The following is a 20,817-nucleotide window of genomic DNA, read 5'->3' as shown; positions in this document are numbered from 1 at the left end:
CCTGAAAGTAGAATTTCAGAATAGGAAATGTCATGCAGTCACAATGCCAAAAATTTTATAGATGGCAGAATTTATCCTAACGGTCTTGTTATCTTCATCAGCAATGCAGAACTAGTCACAGTTGTGTTGACACAATAGTCTTAACTTGATTACTTCATTAAGTCATTTTCTAGATTCACACAATACATTGAATCCTAAATATACTAAACTAGCAGAGTTTGTACAACACACTATGTCTTAAAAATCAACTAAAGTTGAACCTAATCAAACATAACATGTCATGCAAGTGCAGCCACTAAGCTTTTCACTTATTTGGTTAAACATTTATTCACTCAATTCAGTCAACATATCATGTTCATGTGCATATGTTAAAAAGCTCTATTGAACTTTAACACAGTATGATTTTGTGTTTGAAAATAACAGGATGGAAGGAAAAGTAGTAGTAGTTGTTTCCTCTTTCCTGGGCTTTTAACTAAGCACAGTACAACATAGCAACTGTTGAAAAAAAGAGTTATTATTTGAACTAAAAAAGCAAAGTATGTTAAATTTAAGAAAATGGTACTGCTTGAGAAAAGGTGGAAACAAAGCCATTGCCCTTACTGATGGTATTTACCAAGGTGACATAAACAGTACATTAATCCAGGTCTAGCATCCTAATGCAGCCTCAGCAAGCTTTCTACACGCCCACCCCCAAATTTGTGACTGCAAATATAACAGGATTAAGGCCTTTTAAAACACAGATGGGGGTGAGTACATGACAGTGTAGAAACTGCCCACTTGCTTAGGATAAGATTGCAAAAAGCATCAGAAAAAGATCAGGTCATTTGGTGAAAAAAAATAGAAAAAGGATTGTAAAGAAAATAGTGCAAGAAAAAAATGTCAACATGAATGGAATGAAAACTATAAATGGATGCTTAATTTTTTAAAAATATATTTGGTGAATGGAATCTGGAAATACATTTATAATAAATAAATCCCTCAGTCTTCCTAAAAATGTAGCTCAGTTCTTAGTTATCATTGCCACTCATGTGATTGGTATTTATATGCCTAAAGTTTATAGATTTATAAATCTTACATCATCCATTAACAAAGTGTAAAATCAGTATTGATGAATGTTCCATCACTTTAATATACATATTTTCTGTTGATACTTGGGGGGGGAGGGGTATTCTTGTGTTTTTATATATCAGTTTTAATATCATTAACTGGGTTTTTAGTCACATTCTTGTGCTAACTTATGTATTGCTTTTTTTTCCCCAGTCCAGCATATGTGTAGTATAACCGAGCATGGTTGTGACCATTTCTGCATCAACACTCCTGGCTCTTATGTATGTAAATGTAAACAGGGATATATTCTGAACTCAGATCGGAGAAGCTGTAGCAGTGAGTTTCATATCTTATCTCTTTCATAGCTCACCATTTTATAAATACACTTTATGGTGGGGATGTACAACTTTTTGGTCCAAGGGCTGCATCAACTGCAGATTAGAGGTGTGCAAATATATCTAGTCACATATTATACACACACACTGTAAACCAGTTCATAAACCCAATATTCATGCACATTTCCCCCCTCTTTCCAGTGACTATGCTTACAATTCCATCTGTGATTTTGAGCAAAATTAATGGGTGAGAATAGAAAGCCTCATTTCTCTCCTTGTCAGTTTTGTGATGTTAATTATTTATGGAGTAATATTGATCAATATGAAAACATTATGTCTACTGTGATAAAGTATTTAACACAGATGAATATGCAAAGCTGGGCAATCAGTGGCCTTCCAAATATTGCTGAACAGCTATATTCTTCACCATTGTCTGTGTTGGTTGGGGCTGCTGGGAATCACATTCAGCAACAGTGGAAGAGTCACAGGTTGCCTACTGATACAGAGGTATTTTTGTGGGTGAGGATCTTGTTTCTCATAACTTGCCTTAGAAATTGTAATAGATGTATAGATTTGTTGTGTGCACTAACAGCTGAAAGTCAAATTAACACATTTTCACAGGACAGAATTACACATTGCAGAAAATACAGGCATACAATTGAAATAACCATCAAGCTTTCCTTTCCGTAATTTCTAATAAAACATATCTCATGCCTTTTTCCTTGCTCCACATCACTGACTGCTTGACAGTAAGGCTAGCTAGCTGCCTTGCAGGTTGCTGCAGTATGCATTAGAGAGTCGACTCTAAAATCAGTGTTTTTTGTCCAGTGTGAATTCTAGAGCATTGTGCAAGTCTTATGCTATGAAAGTCTTGAATTAAGTTTTTTCATAGTTCCTTTCCTCTTTTTCCCCAATTTTCTTGCTTCTTTCAGCGTTTGTTATTTTCCTCAAAGTAATCAGAATTTAAAGAAAAACTTTGATTTTAGACTCTAAATTCCAAACGTATTTTGAAATAATGTTTCATATAATATCTATCATTGCTGCTAGTAATAAGAAACAAAACAACACTGAATATATTGTCTGATTGGCTCTTTCTAGACAATATGGTAGTTAGCAGTGCCTATCTAAAAAGTAGACTGTATCTACAGTATTGTGTAACTTGCGTTGCACGTGGTAAAGCACATTACAGTTTAACTTACAATGTTGTATGAACCCAGACTGTAGGTCAACATACTATTTGTTTTTACTTAGCATGTTGGACAGATCCAGTCATTAGGATTTTTTAATCATGGTTGACAACACATTATACAAGGAGCCTAGTCATAAACCATAGTTAAAACAAATCATAGCTTGGGCAGCATATAAACAACCAAAAACTCTGATGATGAAACAGCTTATTAGGTTTACATTTATGCAGATCCAGTGATTGTGTTGCCTTGTTTATGTTTGTTATTCATTAAAATATAATATACCATCCTTCCAGAGTAGCTAACACAAAATACAAGATAACCTGCATAGTCCAAAACATGCAGTTCAAAAATAGTGGGTTTTTGGATTTGCTTTTCCTTTTAAATGCTCAAAAGCATATAAGAGCAAGATTTTTTTCTCATAGCTTCCAGTTTCTAGAGTTGGATTAGTTTTGTTTATATTTTCAGATAATGAATTGTCAACATAAACCAGATGTATTTAACTAAATGCTGGCGCTGGTTTTTAGTTCTTTTCTATGCTAAGCTTTCAGTCCTCATATCATCCAATAATAATATATTTAAAGCATTATGTTAAATCCACATAACACTGAAGTCAGTGACAAAAGTATCTGGTAATGATTATTAAACATTATATCTATGTAGCTAACAGATAGATAGATAGATAGATAGATAGATAGATAGATAGATAGATAGATAGATATACACATACACACACGCATGCATGCATGCATGCAAATTGCATTAATGTCCACGTTATTGACTTGTACGTGAAGTCTATTGCAGGATTCTTGTGTAAATGGTTTGAGGATTGCAATTTTCAATACTTCAGCTCCCCTTGAAATAGGTACATAAGCTTCCATGAGAGTTGGAACCTAGAACACTCAGGGTCCCATTTCAGTGAAACCTATGTGCACAGACCTCTCTGTTATAGGTATTCATATTCAGCATATGGATAATGGGACTTAATATCTACATGATATTGGAATAGGGTTCATCCTGTTACCTCGTAATCACATGAAACCCCATCACCAGACTAGCATGAAACAAAGGGGCTATCTTACAGTGATTGCTAAAACTGCATGCAAGAAAAGAGTAATTAAAGTATGATCTTCATATTCAAGTGTGTTTTTCATGCTCAAAAGAATGAGTACTCACAAAAAGGTGATTATATCACTATGTAAACTATACATGCATTTCTAAAACAGCACTACAGTACAGCTGTTTTCTTTCCTCTCACAGTTCTTGGATCCAATTTAAACTATACTCATACTGAAATCTGAGACTGCAATCCAGTTGCCTAGGATGAAATCCAAACAAACTCAGGTCTTCCTGTGTAGTAGACTTGTATAAGATAAAGTAGTAAATAAATGAAATTATATAAAGAAAAATATGCTAAATATTGACAGTACAGTGTTGCAGTTTCTTCCATCAGTAGTGTGCCAAAGCTTTCCTAGACTGAAGATTAATTACTAAAGATGGCTTTGCAGTTAATTAGAATTTTACAGCTGACTGACAAATATACTGTAGTTGATCTGTAAAATCTAAGAATTTTATTTAATTTTTATTCATCTTTGCTTTAAGATGAGCATTTTACATTTTTGCTTTGCTTTATCATGAGTATTCAGGATTTTAAATAATCTTGGTTTTGCCATTCCATTTAAAAAATAATCCCAATCCCACTTTGTGGCAACATCTACATTTTGGAACTCTTTTCCTCCCAGCTTCCTCCCTTGTGGTATTTCACTTCAAGGCAATGGCAACCTTCATGTTTAGGCAAGCTTGTTTTGTTACACATGATTTTCTCCAATGCCTCTGCTTAGTCTTTACTACATTGTGTGCGTGTGTGTGCGCACGTGCATGTTTGTATTTGTTTATAGTACTGTGCCTCCGTTGACTAAAGTGCAATGGTGGTATGCAATCTTGCAATGAAATTGTTTTCAGGCTTTCTACATTTGAAGAACCAGCCCTACATTAACTTAACTAATCAGGAATTCCTACATAGGAGGAAGACAAAAACATTATGCTACAGGGACACTGCTTTGTCAGTGAGCACTTGAAAATGAAATCCAGAGCACTGTCATGTGAATGGATTTTGGGATCAGTGTTCATAATAAACTATACAATATAATTCTAGATATAAATAATGACATCTCCAACTTCTTGCTATGGAGCAAAAACTTATGCAAAGAGTTTGGCTTTAAACCAACTGGTTATCTGATTATAACATTTGCTGCACATGGAGAGAAATTCTTGAAATAGGGTATGCTAACAGACAATAAAAGGATTTTATATAACAAAACATACAAAAACACGTTTTATGTCCAGTGGTTCATTTCTTGAATAAAATAATGTTGCCAGTTCTAATTTAATCCAGAAGCTGAAAAATTTATTTCCATATATTTCTCATTCTTTTATTTAATTATACTTTCCTAAACTCTGATGTCCATCTGAATGCCAAAACCGAATGCAAACAACCACCAATTTCTTGCAGAAATGCAATAACATTTTACCATTTTTAAATTTTTTCCAGTCCAGGATCTATGTGAGATTGAAAAGCATGAATGTGAGCACATATGTGTGAATACACCTGGATCCTATGTCTGCCAATGTTACGATGGCTATGAACTTGAAGAAGATGGGAAGAATTGTTTCAGTATGTATTTGTTTTCAATTTGTTTTCAATTAAAGTACCTGCTGATTTCTGTTATTGCCCCAGTATAATGCTGTATCATTTTAATTGTTTGTTGCATTCACAGGTTTCTGGTGAGATTGTTGACTTCTTGCTTTGCAACTGTAGGTTCTCTGTATTATATAAGAGGTTTATTTGGATGTTTCCTCAGTTTCAGAGTAGCTTAGAATGGAATGCATGGTTCAGCATAAGAAAAAGAATGAGACAAGGATGCATGTTTTCCCCATGTCTGTTTAATTTTTACAGTGAATATTTTATACGAATGGCAGAATTGGAAGAGATGTCAGTGGGAATCAAAATAGGAAACTGAAATAGGAATTAGAGATATGTAAACCCTACCTCTTCCCTCTCATCCTCTATGCCCAGTTTTGTCTTCCCTGTCCTTCCCAGTGTATCTGTGTCTTCCTTTTTTCTCATTTCGATATTGTTTTTTCTTTTCTACTGCTTCTGGAAAGAGAGCTCCTAGAAGGAGAGAGGGAAATGGATATGTTCATGTATACTTGTGTGTTTCTGTACTTATTCAGTGAATATATTTTTGCCCCACCCCTGCTCACCTTAGGAGTGTGATTTTTGGCAGCTATAATACACACGTGCATATATGCACATACAATATGATATATGCACACATTTATTAGGGAGGGAAAAACCTCCAGGAATTATTTCAGCAGGAGTTGGCAACCTTAATTTGATCAGGTATGAAGCAAGACACTGCATAGGATTTCTGTCTGTGTTATAATTATCTATTCTTCCTTTTAAGGGAAAACCCTATTTTTCTGATAATTTTTGAATAACTATTCTTGTCTAGAGTCAGTAATAATTGCTGTATAGAAAACTGTTTTAATACCACACAGATGGTTTCAAAAATGAGTTCAGATAGTGGCACTGAATACAGTTTATATTTTACAAATAATTGTGTGAAAGCCATAAAGCTGGATAAGTTGAGAGGGAAAGAGTTTAGTTTTTTTTCATTTATGTACAATGCTTCTTTTCTATAGTGCTTTCATATACTATATAAAACACTCTAGATCAGACGTAGCTAATTCAGATCTCTAGAATATTCAATGCTGCTAAACATCTCTGTGTTATCCCTGGAAGATACAGTAAGGATAACACCAACACCACTACCACCCCCACAACTTGAGCTTGACTCTTGGTGACTTCAATGACAATTCCTAATTAAACTGGAAAAAAGTATTGAAAAAGCTGTCACTGAGTTTAGTCCTGGGTCTAATATTCTTTAACATTTTCATTACTTGGATAAAGATGTGGAAAGAATGCTTATCAGATTTTTGTATGACAGAATGCAAGCAAGGTAGCTAATATACTGAAAACAGATTTAAAATTATCTTGTTAGAGAAAAGGGCATTCTGAAAATAACAGAATACAATTCAGTAGAAACAACCCCAAAGTTTCTCATTTAGAAAACAAATAAAATGAACACTTGTCATCTGGGCTTGTCATTCTTCACAAGCTCAGTATGAGTCAACAGTGTGATGTGGCTGTTAAAAAGGCAAAAATACTTTCAGACTGCCGTGAAAGGAAAGCCTTACAGTGGCCAGCATGAGCTCTTCCTTCCCTTTGTTTTCCCTCCTGGGACTTTAAGGCAGCCTAAAGAGCATTGCACCACACCTAGTTTCCAATTATAAGAAGAAAACCCTGAGAGTACTGAAGTGTGTGTGCGCTTGGAGGTGGGAGTGGTGTGATAGAGCAGAAAGGAAGGATTAATAGCCAAGGGAGTGGAGTGGTTATCAGCTCAACAGGCAACTGGTGGTACAGGAGGAGCAGGCTTGTACTTCACCAAACCAGTAGCAGACAAACTAAAAGGAGAAGCAAAGCCCAGCAGCTTCACCATTCCAGCAGCGATGCTGAGAAGCTACAGTCAGCCAGCACAGGCTGAGAAACTACCAGGTGTTTCAGCAGCAGTTTAGAACAATAGCTGACAACAACAGAAGCCAACTTGAAGGTGGCTAAAGACTTTGGTGTAAGTTCAAGCAACAAAGAAAAATAGACTGTTTAGGAATAAGAAATACACATAGGTGTAGGCATAGATGTTAGTATAGGTATAGTATAAGATAGCATAGGCTTAGTAATAAATGGTAAGGTAGAAAATAAGTTTGTTAATTTTTATATAATAAAAGCTTCCATGGAAACACAGGGATGATAAAAAAAACAGTCTGTTTGTTGCTGGCCTGTACTGTTTCTGAAAAGGATCCCCTCACAGTTGCATTAACAGAAGTAGAGTTTCCAAATCTCAGAAAGTAATTGTTGGTGGGATCTTGCCTTAAGTATTATGTCCAATTTTAAGCACCATGCTTTAATGATTCAAGCAAACTGAAACAAAGAAAGGCAAAGAGGTTGGTAAACTAGAGAAAAATAGGGCTCTTCCATGCAAGGCCTTTTGTGCCATTCCCACAGTGAAGCCATGCCTCTGAATCCCATGCTAGCATCCCAGATGGGCAGTTGAAACAATTTTCTGTTACCCCAGCTATTCAGAAACAAATCACAAAATTTCCTTTTTACGATTAGATCTCCTTGAGCTCTCTGGGATTAGGGGAAGGGCCACTTTCCAATCTGTGGGAATAGCTCCATGGGTATCTCCCCTTCAGCTATGAAGATAAATGGTAGCTTCCTTATGGCACTTTTTTCAGCCAGATTGGCTGTTGTTTTCCCCCACTAAGAGACCAATTTCTGAACTTCTTCATTGGCTGGAAGAAGGGAATGCACATTGGCTCTAGTCATTCCCACAGCAGCTTTAGCTAGGATCATTGCAGGCTTTTGCAGAAATAGATCTAAGGGGTTGGGAAGAGTTTGTGAGAAAATATAATTTGTGGGGTCACAACAGTATCTTCCAAGTACCTGAAAGGTTCTTAACACAGAAGGTCAAGCCCTATTCTCCATCATCCTAGAGTGCAGAACCTGCAATAATGGTCTTACATTATAGGATGGCAGCTCTGTTGAATATTTGGAAAAAAATCTGAAAGTAAGGCTGATTCAATAGTGCTTACTCAGGGCTCCCATTTTCTGGATGTGTCCATACAGAATCTGGAGAGTCATTTATTGGGGATGCTTTAGTTTGGATCTCTTCACTGGGCCGTGTGCTGGGCTTGATGGCCTCAATGGCCAACTCTATAATTCTAGACTTTAAAAAAAGAAGCAGAACCAATATTATTAAGGTGGTTAAATATTGATCACCCTTTGTCAAAACGTTCTTTTTAGTACTTTATACATTTGTTTTTATGTTTATACCCCTATATTGCTGCTGTTGATGGTTTCAAGACATAGTGATACATTTTCCCTTAAATAAATTTGTACAATATGAATTATTAAAAAATGCCTTACAAATTAGAGAAGAGACAACTTGTTTTTATTTCAAAATAATTTCTGTGATATATGCTTTCCTATTGAGTGGGGTTTATTATTGAAACTAATCAATGAATCATCTCCTAAAATGTGGGGATGATTATATTAGATTTGTGTTAATATTACATCTCATGGGACAATTGCAAATGTATGTTATTTAAGGGAAAGCTGATTTATTATCTTAATTTCCAGTAAATAATCCACATTTTTTCTGCCTGGATACAGGAATGTCTTTTACGCAGATAATTAGATGAAAAGCTTAAATGTTCTCTATTCAAATCAATTGCTTTAAGTCACCGCGAGTACCAACTCCCATTATGCAAAAGAATATTACAGTATGCTTGCCTGATTAAACATATTTTAGTCTGCTTTTCCAAGGTTGTCTAGACTATGGCAGAGTTATAGTTGTGGGATTAAGGGGAAAATGCATTAATTCAAGCAAACATTTAATTTAAATTAAAAGTACAGTAATGTAATTTAGGAGTACAGTAAGAAATGCACCAAGATTTAGGAGTTAAGTCGCAATGGCAGGAAGGATTGATTCTCTAAGGTTTGTATAAAACGGGATGTACTATTTTGATGGATAAAAAGGAAAACATTATCTTTTGAAAAGTTCAAATAATCTTCTAGGAAAGCTACTTTGTGAATCCGTTTATCCATTGTTTAGAATAGTTCTGTGAAAACTGGTATTAGCATCATAAAAATAAATAATACTGTTCAACTTCATTTATCCAAAATCCATGGAGAAATCCAAACAATTTAGAAAAATAGGAGTTCTTTTTAGCTAGGTTTACATTGGGGAATTTGATAAGATTAACAGTTTATTTTATTAAGTAGAAATTTTATGAAATAGAACTCCAGGAGTTATATATAACCATATGTAATTTTTCTGAGTAATGATGTACACCTTTCACATATTCTTTCATAAATATTTGCTCTTTTTATTATCTTCCCTTGTAAATAAATCCTTGTATTTTGGTTATATTCAGGGACTATAACTAATTGTTTCTACTTGCAGAAAAAAACAGTAAGAACCAGCATAGTTGAGAAAGATCCAGATTCATATCCCTGATTGCTGCAAAGTTTACTCCCTAACACTAAGCCTAAATGATAATTTACTTCCCTAGATAGTTATAAGAATAAAATGGAGGGAAAATACTACATATGCCCCTTTGAGCTTCTTAGAAAAAGAGGATTATTGTAATAATGTAAATAAATTAGTGTGAACTGCTAAATCACCATAGACATGGTAGCACAGAGGGCCAAAATATTTTTTCCAGATATAGCTACAGTTTCCAGAAATAGCTATTTTCCAGATCTGAAACTGAGATTTTAAAGATTTTTAGGAATCCTTCCCTGTTCCACTAACTCCACTACGTCTTACTTATGGCACACAGTTAAGATATTTTTGAGGGAAAGAATTGGTGAGAAGCATTGAAGGTGAAATACTTTCATAGTTATAACCTAGGTTAACATGACTTAAACATGGAACATGACTGCTCATACATCTGGTTCCTGGCTAGCAAACAGCTAGTTAGTTTGGTCTTAATGTTCTTTCAAATGCAAGGCATGTGCCACTTCCTTAATTAACAAAATAACATTTTTAGGGCAATGTTCTTGAGTTAACTGAGGGCAGAAGTGGTATATAAGTTTGGACATGCAAACTGGTTTATGGTCTGAAGAGCTGAGCTGCATACACACGGTGGGATAGTATCATAAAACATGCTATGTGTTTCTACACATTGTAGAAAAACTTGACTCAAGAATGCCATTTTTGCTGACAGCTCCATGTTAGGCATGATATGCTGAATGATAAGTTAATAGAGTAATTGTAACTGAATCACTTATCATCAGAGCCAGCTTCCAAATATTGTTCAGTATTTACTGTACATTGTTCTGTGAAATGATGTGGGGAACTTTAATACTTAACTTTCACTATTTTGGCTACAGTGTTACATTCTGAATTGTTAAGAAGAGTAACTGAAGTTCTATTAATTTCAGTAAGATTACTTTAAGTCAGAGTTCAGACCACACAATATATGCAGTTAACAGACTTTCAGTAGTGAGCTTACCTATGGCCTCATCTTTCTTGTTGCATGTATCTGTTTAATGGAAGTAATAGTCTTACTCTGTTGTATGGACCTCAAACATATTCTTAGTTTTATTGTAGTTACAGCATCTGGCTTATAACAATCCATAATAGATTGGTAGAATGTAGTAAGACTGTAGTCTTGGTTGAAGAGTTGCATGTACTGGTGGGGCAATAAGATGATTACCTGAGCATGTTGTGGAACACAGTATTTCAACTCTTAATAATGACAATAATATAAATATATGGACAGAAGGGCCATCTACAAATAAGCTATGCTTTTTTATTGTGCTACTAAAATTTATGTGGAACTGGTCTGTTAGTAAGTGAAGAACTAGGTACTATCAATATTATATACATTCAGTTTTAAAGTTCTGCATTAGAGTCACTTGTCTTAAATTTGGTCTTGCTTTGTGCTTCAGTTGTGGACTACTGTGCTTTGAATAACCAAGGTTGTCAACATGAGTGTATTAATACTGAAGACTCTTACTATTGTCAGTGCCATAAGGGGTTCATTCTAAATCCAGATAAAAAGACTTGCAAAAGTAAGTTATCCACATCTCAGTTCTGTTCTTTAATATTTCAAATGTTATATGTAACCTTGCATACAACGCAAGGGCCTAACTCAGTATTCCCTTTGCATGCAGAAATTAATTTCATAACATCTTTGATGGAAGGAATCTCAGGGGCCAGTTCCTATAAAATACCTTTTGTGATTTCTAATTCTCAGTTGATTTAGCCACAAGAAAAGTGTCAGGTGTCCAAAATAGACGTGGAGGGCAATGCTCATCAAGAAGACAGGAGAATCATGCATGCACGCATACATACATAAAAGGCTATCTTCCAGGGCCAATGTCAAAACAAAAGAGTCTGCTCAATCCAGGAGTCTGGTTTAGGTAATGAGAAAAACCAGATCCTGGATTGAGCAGACTCTTTTGTGTCTGCAGAGGTCAGTGCCAGCAACTAGATGGACAAGGGCATGCTCATAGCAGACCTACACAACTAATAAGACCTGGGGAGATCCCTACCCAAGACCATTTAATCTCCAGACTTGTCATTGAGATATTGTAGATTGTACATACAGCAAAACCTGTGTCAGGAAAAGAGGAAAACTGCCATTTTAGTTTGGACGTTGAAGCATATGTGTGTGCATGTACCTAAGAGTGAGAATTTAACCTGAGCAAAGATTAAAATTTTATAAATATAACAGAAAGGAGATTTAATTGCAGAAAATACATTATTGGGATAGATAAAACTTAGCACCAGCTAGCAACATCCTATCAGGAGGAGAATCAAAGAGTGTATGTCGTGAAGAAAAGGCAGAAGGAAGTGACCCAAGGTCTCTTAGACCAAGAGCAGGCAGAGCGATGGACAATGAGGAGACACGCAGTAAATCCATAACCCTCTATCTACACCCTACTTTTCTGTTGTGATCATTACATCATGAACTGCTGAAGAGTCAGCATTTGAGTCAGACACTCCTTAAAAATGATTAGTGAGGCACCTTTCTGCCACCAGTGGAGGATGAGCAGAGAGGGAGGGAAAGAAACCCTTCCTATGTTTCTAGGAATGCCTGTACATTTTGTATTGTGTAGTATTTATATGAAGAAAATGCTCTGCTTTCAAACAAATCTTCAGAGAGAAAAAGTGCTCACTAAAACTGAAGCATTAATATTCATTCCATTCTGTATATTTGTATTTTCGACTACTGTTCTTTAAGAATTTCTTCTCAATCTTCAGGACCAGACCATTGTGCTTTGCAAAATCATGGCTGTCAGCAGGAATGTGTCAATACAGATGAATCCTATTTTTGCCAATGCAAGCAAGGATTTACTCTTAATCCAGATAAGAGAACTTGCAAAAGTATGTTGTCCTAAAGTGTATAGTAAGTTCATCTGCTTTTATTTATCCACATCACTATTACAACTCATTTCCTATTACACTATTCTTTTTTCAATTATAACTTTAGAATATGCCTATGAAACTGATTCTTCCTACATTTCCTTATAATCCTCAGTTCAGTCATTCCTGTGTACAAAGATAACTGTTTATTCATTCAAGTACATGTTTATATACTTTTTATTTTGTCAAAAGCTGTATGACTGTGTGCCAATTAAAGTACAATGTGTGCGTAAAAAGTCTTCCTAGGGAACAATTTCCATTTCCCTTGGAGTTCTATCCAAGGCCAAACCTAAACATTAAAAAAAAAAAAAAAAGTGCACTAGCCAAGGCTTGGATGATTAGAACAGATTTTATATTTTTTTTAAATAGGAAACTGATGCAACACCATGTTAATTAAGCAGATCATCAGAAATCACAGACTTATGTTTAAGTAAATTGAAAACTCTAACAGGGTAGTGGGAACTGGGGCCTTAGGACTATATGTGGCCCTCAGCCTAATTTCATAAGCAATTGAAACCTCATAAACTTCTGAGAAGAATTAACTATTCATTTCCTGCCAACCTGCTTTTTAGAGGGAGAGAATTAAGTACTGAAAAGAGAACAAAAGAGATAAAAGCAAGAGTGTGAGGAAAACTTCTTCATGAGATGGGCATTATTTAAATTTGAAATATAAATAAATAAATAAAAAGGGCTTAGAAAGACTGAGTCCCACCTATTATTTGCTATAGACCTGCTCACCATTCAAATGCTTCTTGAGACAGATTACTCCTGAGAAAGTGCTCTCAATAGAAAAAAAAAGTCTGCCCTTGCTCTACCATATAAAAGCGTCCTAAGTTAAAAGTTGGTTTCAGTGTTGCATGGACACCAGAAGCATGTAATCCCCCTAATATTTTATACCCAGACATTTTGATCATCTGTCTTAATTTTTCCAAAATACAATACCCTAGAAATTCCACTGTTCTAATGTCTTATAAGTAAATTAAAACAAGGTAACCGCTACCCTATTTTTGTGCCAGATCCAATACAGTTTTATCCAATGTAGATTAGAATAATGGACTTCCTAAGCCAAGGCATTGGGACAATTGAAATTACATCTGCAGCTGTGGCCACTAAGAGCCCAAAGAAGGGGTGTCGTCATCCCAACAGGCCTTATCACTAGCAGTGAGTCTCTACAACTACTCAAGTTTATTGTACAGTGCCAGGCCTGCTAACATCAGTAAAAAAAAACTCAGTTTAAATGCCAGATTAGAAGTACACAGACACATTTGGGTATCAGACCCCAAAGTTTTGGAAACTCTAGTCCTCTTGATGCTCCTTGCACAAACACAACTGCCTTCAAGAGCCTCAGGTAATCTTTCGTTCTGCTTTTGCTTTCTGGGAACATAATGAAAGGTGAGGTTTTTAATAGCTATATGTGCTGATTATCAGTATTTTAACAATTTTTCAGCATTCTTACTTGACATGTTTATTAGTTTTCTCTTTCCATAGGAATAAATATCTGTAGTTTGGGAAAACATGGCTGCCAACATGAATGTGTTAGCACTGAAGAATCATATATGTGCAAATGCCAAACTGGATACATACTGAACCGTGATCGCAAAACTTGCAGAAGTGAGTATGTTGGATTATCTGAAGGAGCGAATTGTTGTATCAGAATGAATTTTGATATAAACAAGTGTCCCCTAGGGATATCTTGACTATAACAATGTTGTTCTTTTAAAATGTTATCAAACTTACCAAATGACTTAAATATGTTTGCTTATCCCACAAATAACAGATTTGCTACAAAACCCTAGAAAGAAGAACAAATTATTGCTTGGGTACTTGGTCTTTATTTCTGAGGTACAGTGGTACCTCGGGATACGAACTTAATCCGTTCCGTGACTCTGGGCATATCCCGAGTTGGTCGTAACTGACGCAAATTTCCCCATAGGGTTCAATGTAAATCCGGTTAATCCGTTCCGCCTTCCGAATTTGGTCGCACCCCAAAGCAAATTTTCCCATAAGGTTCAATGTAATTACCGTTAATCCGTTCTGGCGTCCGCGGACCACGCGTCAGGGGCGGGAGAACGGCCGGGCGCCGTGTGGTGCAGCAGGAGAACGGCCAGGTGCTGCGCGGCGGGAGAACGGCTGGGCGCGGCAGGGCGGGAGAACGGCCGGGCGCCGCGCGTCGGGAGAATGGCCGGGTGCCGCGCGGCAGGAGAATGCCGGGCGCCGCACCGCGCGGCAGGAGAACGGCCGGGCGCCACGCCATGGCCTCCGTACCCCAAGGCGGAGTTCGCACATCGAGGTAAATTTTTGCCGCCGGAGCTGGTCGTAACCCGAAAAGTTTGTTAGTAGAGGCATTCGTATCCCGAGGTACCACTGTATAGATGGTAGCCAAAATAGTGAGAATGCATACAACTTTTTCATTTGTTATTTCTGGGCCTCTCCATTTACTTTTTTGGGATATCTCTGATACATAAAAAGCTCTCTTGATTCATGTTTGCAATTCTATAAATTACTGGTGAGAAGACTTTTTCATTTGTGACATGTACTACTACCTGTGGGAGAGTAAGTATAAAAACTATTTTGTAGCAAACTCAATATAAACTATTTCCCTCACTTTTTTTTTTTTATATACATAAACATCTTTGCGAGTTCCTCAGTTTATGATGAATGAACTCATGGAAAGGGGGAGAATGACCCAGTTGGAACTAAGGACAGTGAACAAAGTCTTCAGCCTGCATTACATGTGAACATTTAGTTAATTTTGGAAGTTCCTAAACATCTTGCTATAAATTATTAAATTATTAAATGGAAGAAATATTAAAATAACAGGGAGGATTTTTTTATACTAAAACAGTTCCATATTTTACAGAGCTTTTAAACCTATTAGAAAAGTATTATATTACTATTATATATGTAACACATTATAGAAAAATTAAATTCTCTTTCCTTTGATCTGTTAATGTACTTTACTATCTCTCTGTTGTAAACCTTTTTTTGGGGGGTGATTTAAATATGAATTTCGGCTTCTTAATGAGAAAACTCAGTTTTGGGAAGCTGAAGCCAAGTTCACACTGCAGCATCTGGCAAATAAGCTGCATTATTAAGTTAGATGTTTTGCTTTGCATGACATAGCAATCTATAATCTCATTTTACACTTAATTCTGGTGATACATAGTTTTCCTGTCTCTAAAGAATCTTTCTATGTAAACCAAGCAGTTCTCTTTATGCGATTTAGTTCTGCTGCAGCAAATATGTCTGACTATTGCAAATTCTAGAGTGTAGCTAACTTTGCATTCATAATCCCATTGTGTCCCCACATTGTACACAGCATTCCCATCTCTTAACAAAAAATATCCCTATGGAGTAGGTTGTCCTGAGAGAAAATGACTTACCTAAATTATCCAATAGCTTTCCATGGCTGAAGGGGGACTTGCATTTGGTTCTCCCCAGTCCTAGTCCAACACTTTAAGCGCTATGCCTATTTCAACAAGAAGAATGAGGAAAGTTGTGGCATTTTTCCCCACCTTTTTGAACTGCCCATGGAGACAAATGGCTGGGAGGTGATGTTTAAGTTATCTCCCTCTGTGTGTGATGGTCTTGCTCAGGATCAGGCACCCCTATGCTTACAGTAACTACTGTAACCAAACATCAATTGAGCCCTTAAAAAAATAATATAGTACTAACTTTTCAAATGTTTCAAGACCCATTCCACATTTTTGTTCATTCCATTTCTACCCTGCTGCAATCTAATTGACTCTTGTTGGATAATTTACTTATTGAGTAAATGTATATAGCTGCCCAACTTGTATAGTCATGACTTCAGGAGGCATACATCAAATACCCACCCTCCCCACAATATTAAAAATAAAAACCATACAAAATCAACAAAAAATGAAATCCATAAACCGGGATCCTCAAACTTTTTAAACAGGGGGCCAGTTCACGGTCCCTCAGAATGTTGGGGGGCCGGACTATAGTTTGAAAAAAACATGAACAAATTCCTATGCACACTGCAAATATTTTATTTATTTGTAGTACAAAAAAAAAACAGGAAAAAAACAATACAATAATTAAAATAAAGAACAATTTTAACCAACATAAACGTATTAGTATGCACAGAGGATCCCTCCCGCAGAGTATGAGGAGAGGAGGAGAGCCGCCGGACCTGGCATACCTGTCATGTAGAATAGTCCGGCTCTGCGATCTCCCTCCTCGTGCATTGCCTGCAGCTCCCGACACAGCCCTGACACTTCCACTTCTGACAGACAGCAGCGGCGGCCAATCAGGCGGGTGGGTTGGATAAATGACCCTGGTGGGCTGTATCCGGCCCATGGGCCATACTTTGAGAACCCCTGTCATAAACCAGCATATCAGCAACATACAGCTGGAGCTCACCAACCATACACCACCTCCTAGAACATAGCTCATCTATTGTCTTGATCCAAAGCCAAGTTTTTAAAGCTTTCCTGAAGGCCAACATGGTCAGAGCCATCTGAATCTTGGGGGGGAGGGAGAAAGGGGAGAGTGATCATTTCAAAGAAGAGGTGCCACAACAGAAAAGGTGTGTTCCTATGTCCCATCAATGGAGTGCACCCACCTTGTGAAACCATGTGGGATAGGCAGAAAAAACTGGAGACAAGCCATTGTGCAAATAACCTGGTCCTGTACCTTGTTGTGCTTTGTAGGTAATAATCAGCATCTTGAATTGTACCCAGAAGCCAGTTGAGAGCATGTGCAGCTCATGAAGTAATGATGTTACATGTGATTATTGTAGTACAGACAGTCCCCCAGGTTAAGAATGAGATCTGTTCCTAACTCTGTCTTTAACTCAAATTTGTATGTAACTCATACTTACGAACAGGCTGCCTATTACTAAAAATGGCAGATGGTGTTCTTCTTTGAGCCGACGAATCGCTGAAGCTGAGCAATGTTTTCATGAACCGCTGAAAACAGGCTGTATATTAAAAATCCACAGCTTCAGCAGTTTGAGGAGGGATGCTGTCCGCCTTTTTAGTAATAGGCAGCCTGTTCATAAATATAAGTTGTCCATACATAGGACGTTCTTAACCCGGGGACGGTCTGTACATCTATAACTATCCACACTGCTGCATTTTGGACCAATTGCAGTTTCTAGACGGTTTTCAAGGACAGCCACGTGTAGTAGCTAGGTGTGTTCCCCAGTAGCTGTAATTATCATTGTAGACTGTAGAAGTAGTGACAGGGAAAGACATCCTTACAGACTGAAAGATGCTGAACCTTTATGCTCTTCAGGGCGAAGTGAGCACTATTGCAGTCAGGTGTTTGACAGAGGTGATAAGGATAGCAGCCTCTGCATGGACATGTTCAGCTCAGTCCAGAGTAATCAAATTGCCATTATCATAGCAAAGCAACTACTGTATTCATGGAATCACAAGGGAGGGGTCGAACTTCCCAACCACTGTTGCTGTTTCTGCAGTTTTTGTCTGTTTCCTTGGGCAGCAATTTTGTCCTTCTGATACCCACTTAGTATGTTTGCCACCCTTTTCAAACCACACAATTATCCTTTTCCTAACCTCGGTAGGCTCTAGCATAAACTGAGAAATAGCTCACTGGATGGCTTTGTGGGTCAGGATAGACTGCCTAGCTGCAACATTGCAAATAAAAGGTTTAGCTTCAGTCAGATTTCAAAATGTGGAATGGAGCCAGAAATTCACTGGTTCAAATCATGTAACTTACTGGCCTCATGTGGACACACCAGTACAGAGCTGCTACTGCAGCAGCAAAAGAGGCTGCGTGGAAGAACTCTGCATGTTATTTTGGTTGTTATATGAGGATAGATTTCAGATTTTTTTTTTTTTTAATGGAGGCAAATGTAAAGGACAAAGAGGTATAATCTCTAATGGGTGAAAGATTCTGTTTCTGAAGTTTTAGTATACGGATTTTTTATTGTTTGAAAATTCCAGTATTCTCTCTTTTACTGTTTAACACGCAACAATTCAGGAATAGACCACTGTGCTGAGTTCAATCATGGGTGTGAACAGCTCTGTCTGAATACCAGAGAATCCTACATTTGCCAGTGCTCCGAAGGATTCATCATTAATGAGGATCTGAAAACTTGTTCACGTAAGTCTCTTGCCTGAGATGTTCTATAGAATTAAACAGAAAAACAAAATGGGGCTTAGACTGTTTTGCATAATTTCTGGGAAAGCTTTTTTCAAGTAGAATTTAGAGTAAATTGGCAGTGATGGGATTAAATAGTCAATGAAAGAATGTGCTGAAAACACAGCAGTAAATTCAGGTTTCATAGAAAGAAGAGTAAAAGAGGAGGTTTACTTTAAAACAGTAAGGGAAATGGAAGTAAAAAAGAGGAAGGGTATATTTGAAAACAAAGAAAAGAACTATTACCATTCTTTTTTAAATTACTGCAAGAATTACAGATGTCAGGAAGTGCAGCCACTTGTGGAAATTATGTGTACCTCAAGTGATATGCATACTAAATGCATACTAAATGCAGAGCTAAATCTAAAAATGCTAGGGAATTCCTGGAAGCTTGGCATTCAGACAAATCAGCCATCAATAGACACATAGAGATAATCCACATTTACACACCATTCAAAAGGGACAATAAAAAAACCTAAGAAGGAAACAAAAAGACCAAAACGCATCCTCCCCAGCAGCCAACAGCCAGATAAGCAAGGATTAATGCCAGACAAACAAGCAGAAAACAATACCCTAATCAAGGAACTACCAAGGAGAAAACCACCCACCCACCAACAATGGCAGGGCAAGCTACTATATAAAAACAGGGAGCAAACCCCACACTCACTAGCACTGATGATGTTACCTGGTTGGGTAATGAAAAGTCTGCAAGCAAACAAAAAGCAAACAACCAAGCTCAGAGAGCACCAAAGACTCCATCTGCATACTACTCATTGAGAAATGTTTTAGGTTTTTTAAAGACACCACAGTTTCATGGATTCATCAAACAATTGATTATTGAAACGATTCATTTTGCGGTTAAAGATTTCTTAAAGCTAATTGTACTATAAATGGAGAAGAATACCAGATATGCTGATAGTAGAGAAGTGTCTATAAGTGACCTCTGTCTGCCCTCAATTTGGCAGTGATATATAATATAGTATATTTTGTATAGTAAAGTATAAATCAAAAGATTTTAAAGATTTAAAATATTTTTCAGTCCTTAATTATCTTGCCTTCAGTTTTTTTTTTCTTTTTGCTATTTTCTTTATATCTCTTTTCAGTTTATAAGCCACATGGGGGCAGGGACCCAGTCCATCACTGGCCATGTTCACCTAACATTAGGACAGGCACTCCCATATCTTGCCTCCAATCACTGGAGTAATTTAAAAGAAAAAGAATCTATGGTGGCAGTGGATTACTGCCACTGTGTATAGAGATATGGGGGAGCTAGCCCACTGCTTGCCCCTTTTCCACCCACCCCTGGTTTTGGCACTGTAAAATTAAAATTAAATTTAAAAAGGAAACAGGGTTGCTAGAGGAGACTTGTTTTCTTTTGGCTTCTCTAGGAATTTGTCTCTGCCTTTGAACCAGGAAAAGATAATTAAACCTCCAAAAAGAGTTTAGAAGTTCACAGATCATGTATTTTAGCCCCAAACAAAGATAATTAAACCTCTAAAAAGAGTTTAATAGTTCACATATGTATTTTAGCCCCAAACAAACGCAGGGCACTTTGTGGCTCCAACAAACAAATATCAGAGTCAGTTAACTGGATCAGTTGTCTGGATTAGTGTTCACATAACATATGGGGACAATTAACCATGTTCTGTGTGAACAAGGCAAATTTTTAACAAGCACATTATAGAGCATGTACTTATATAAATAAATTAATAATGCTTAAACTTGTCCTCAGGAGTGGACTATTGTTTGCTGAATGACCATGGCTGTGAACATTTATGTGTGAATACTGGAACATCTTACATCTGCCAATGCACTGAAGGATATGTGCTTCATGGTGATGGGAAAACCTGCAAACGTAAGCTTGATTTTAGTTGAATTGTTTCTGTATCTTTTAGTCCTTAAATGTGTATTGTACAAAACAAATACAAATACAAAACAAATTAATAAACTTGTAGATGGCTGAACTTGCAAGCTGAAAGGCTGAAAGTTTCAAACCTGCTCTCCCAGAATACCACTGCAGAATACCAAAGCACATGCAATGTTCCAGTTAGACCTCAA

At 36.8% G+C, this 20,817-nt stretch overlaps 1 protein-coding gene across 2 annotated transcripts in view; it reads left to right on the top strand.

Annotated features, from left to right (window-relative positions):
• Positions 1-20,817, top strand: part of MATN2 (matrilin 2) — a 57,717-nt gene that overhangs the window by 11,443 nt on the left and 25,457 nt on the right. For both annotated transcript variants that reach the window (XR_015797589.1, XM_088149097.1), the window contains exons 4-10: positions 1,261-1,383; positions 5,121-5,243; positions 11,151-11,273; positions 12,469-12,591; positions 14,119-14,241; positions 18,601-18,723; positions 20,492-20,614. Coding sequence is in view for 1 of the 2 variants with exons in the window: in XM_088149097.1 (XP_088005223.1) it covers positions 1,261-1,383; positions 5,121-5,243; positions 11,151-11,273; positions 12,469-12,591; positions 14,119-14,241; positions 18,601-18,723; positions 20,492-20,614 (861 nt within the window). In the remaining variant the exon portion in view is untranslated. The remainder of the gene's footprint in view (positions 1-1,260; positions 1,384-5,120; positions 5,244-11,150; positions 11,274-12,468; positions 12,592-14,118; positions 14,242-18,600; positions 18,724-20,491; positions 20,615-20,817) is intronic.

Source organism: Python bivittatus, unplaced genomic scaffold, assembly GCF_059951505.1.
Source record: "Python bivittatus isolate LINGU-HERP-01145 unplaced genomic scaffold, Pbiv_v1 ctg000590_np1212, whole genome shotgun sequence".
Lineage (NCBI taxonomy): Eukaryota > Metazoa > Chordata > Lepidosauria > Squamata > Pythonidae > Python > Python bivittatus.
This window is presented reverse-complemented; position numbering and strand designations above follow the sequence as displayed.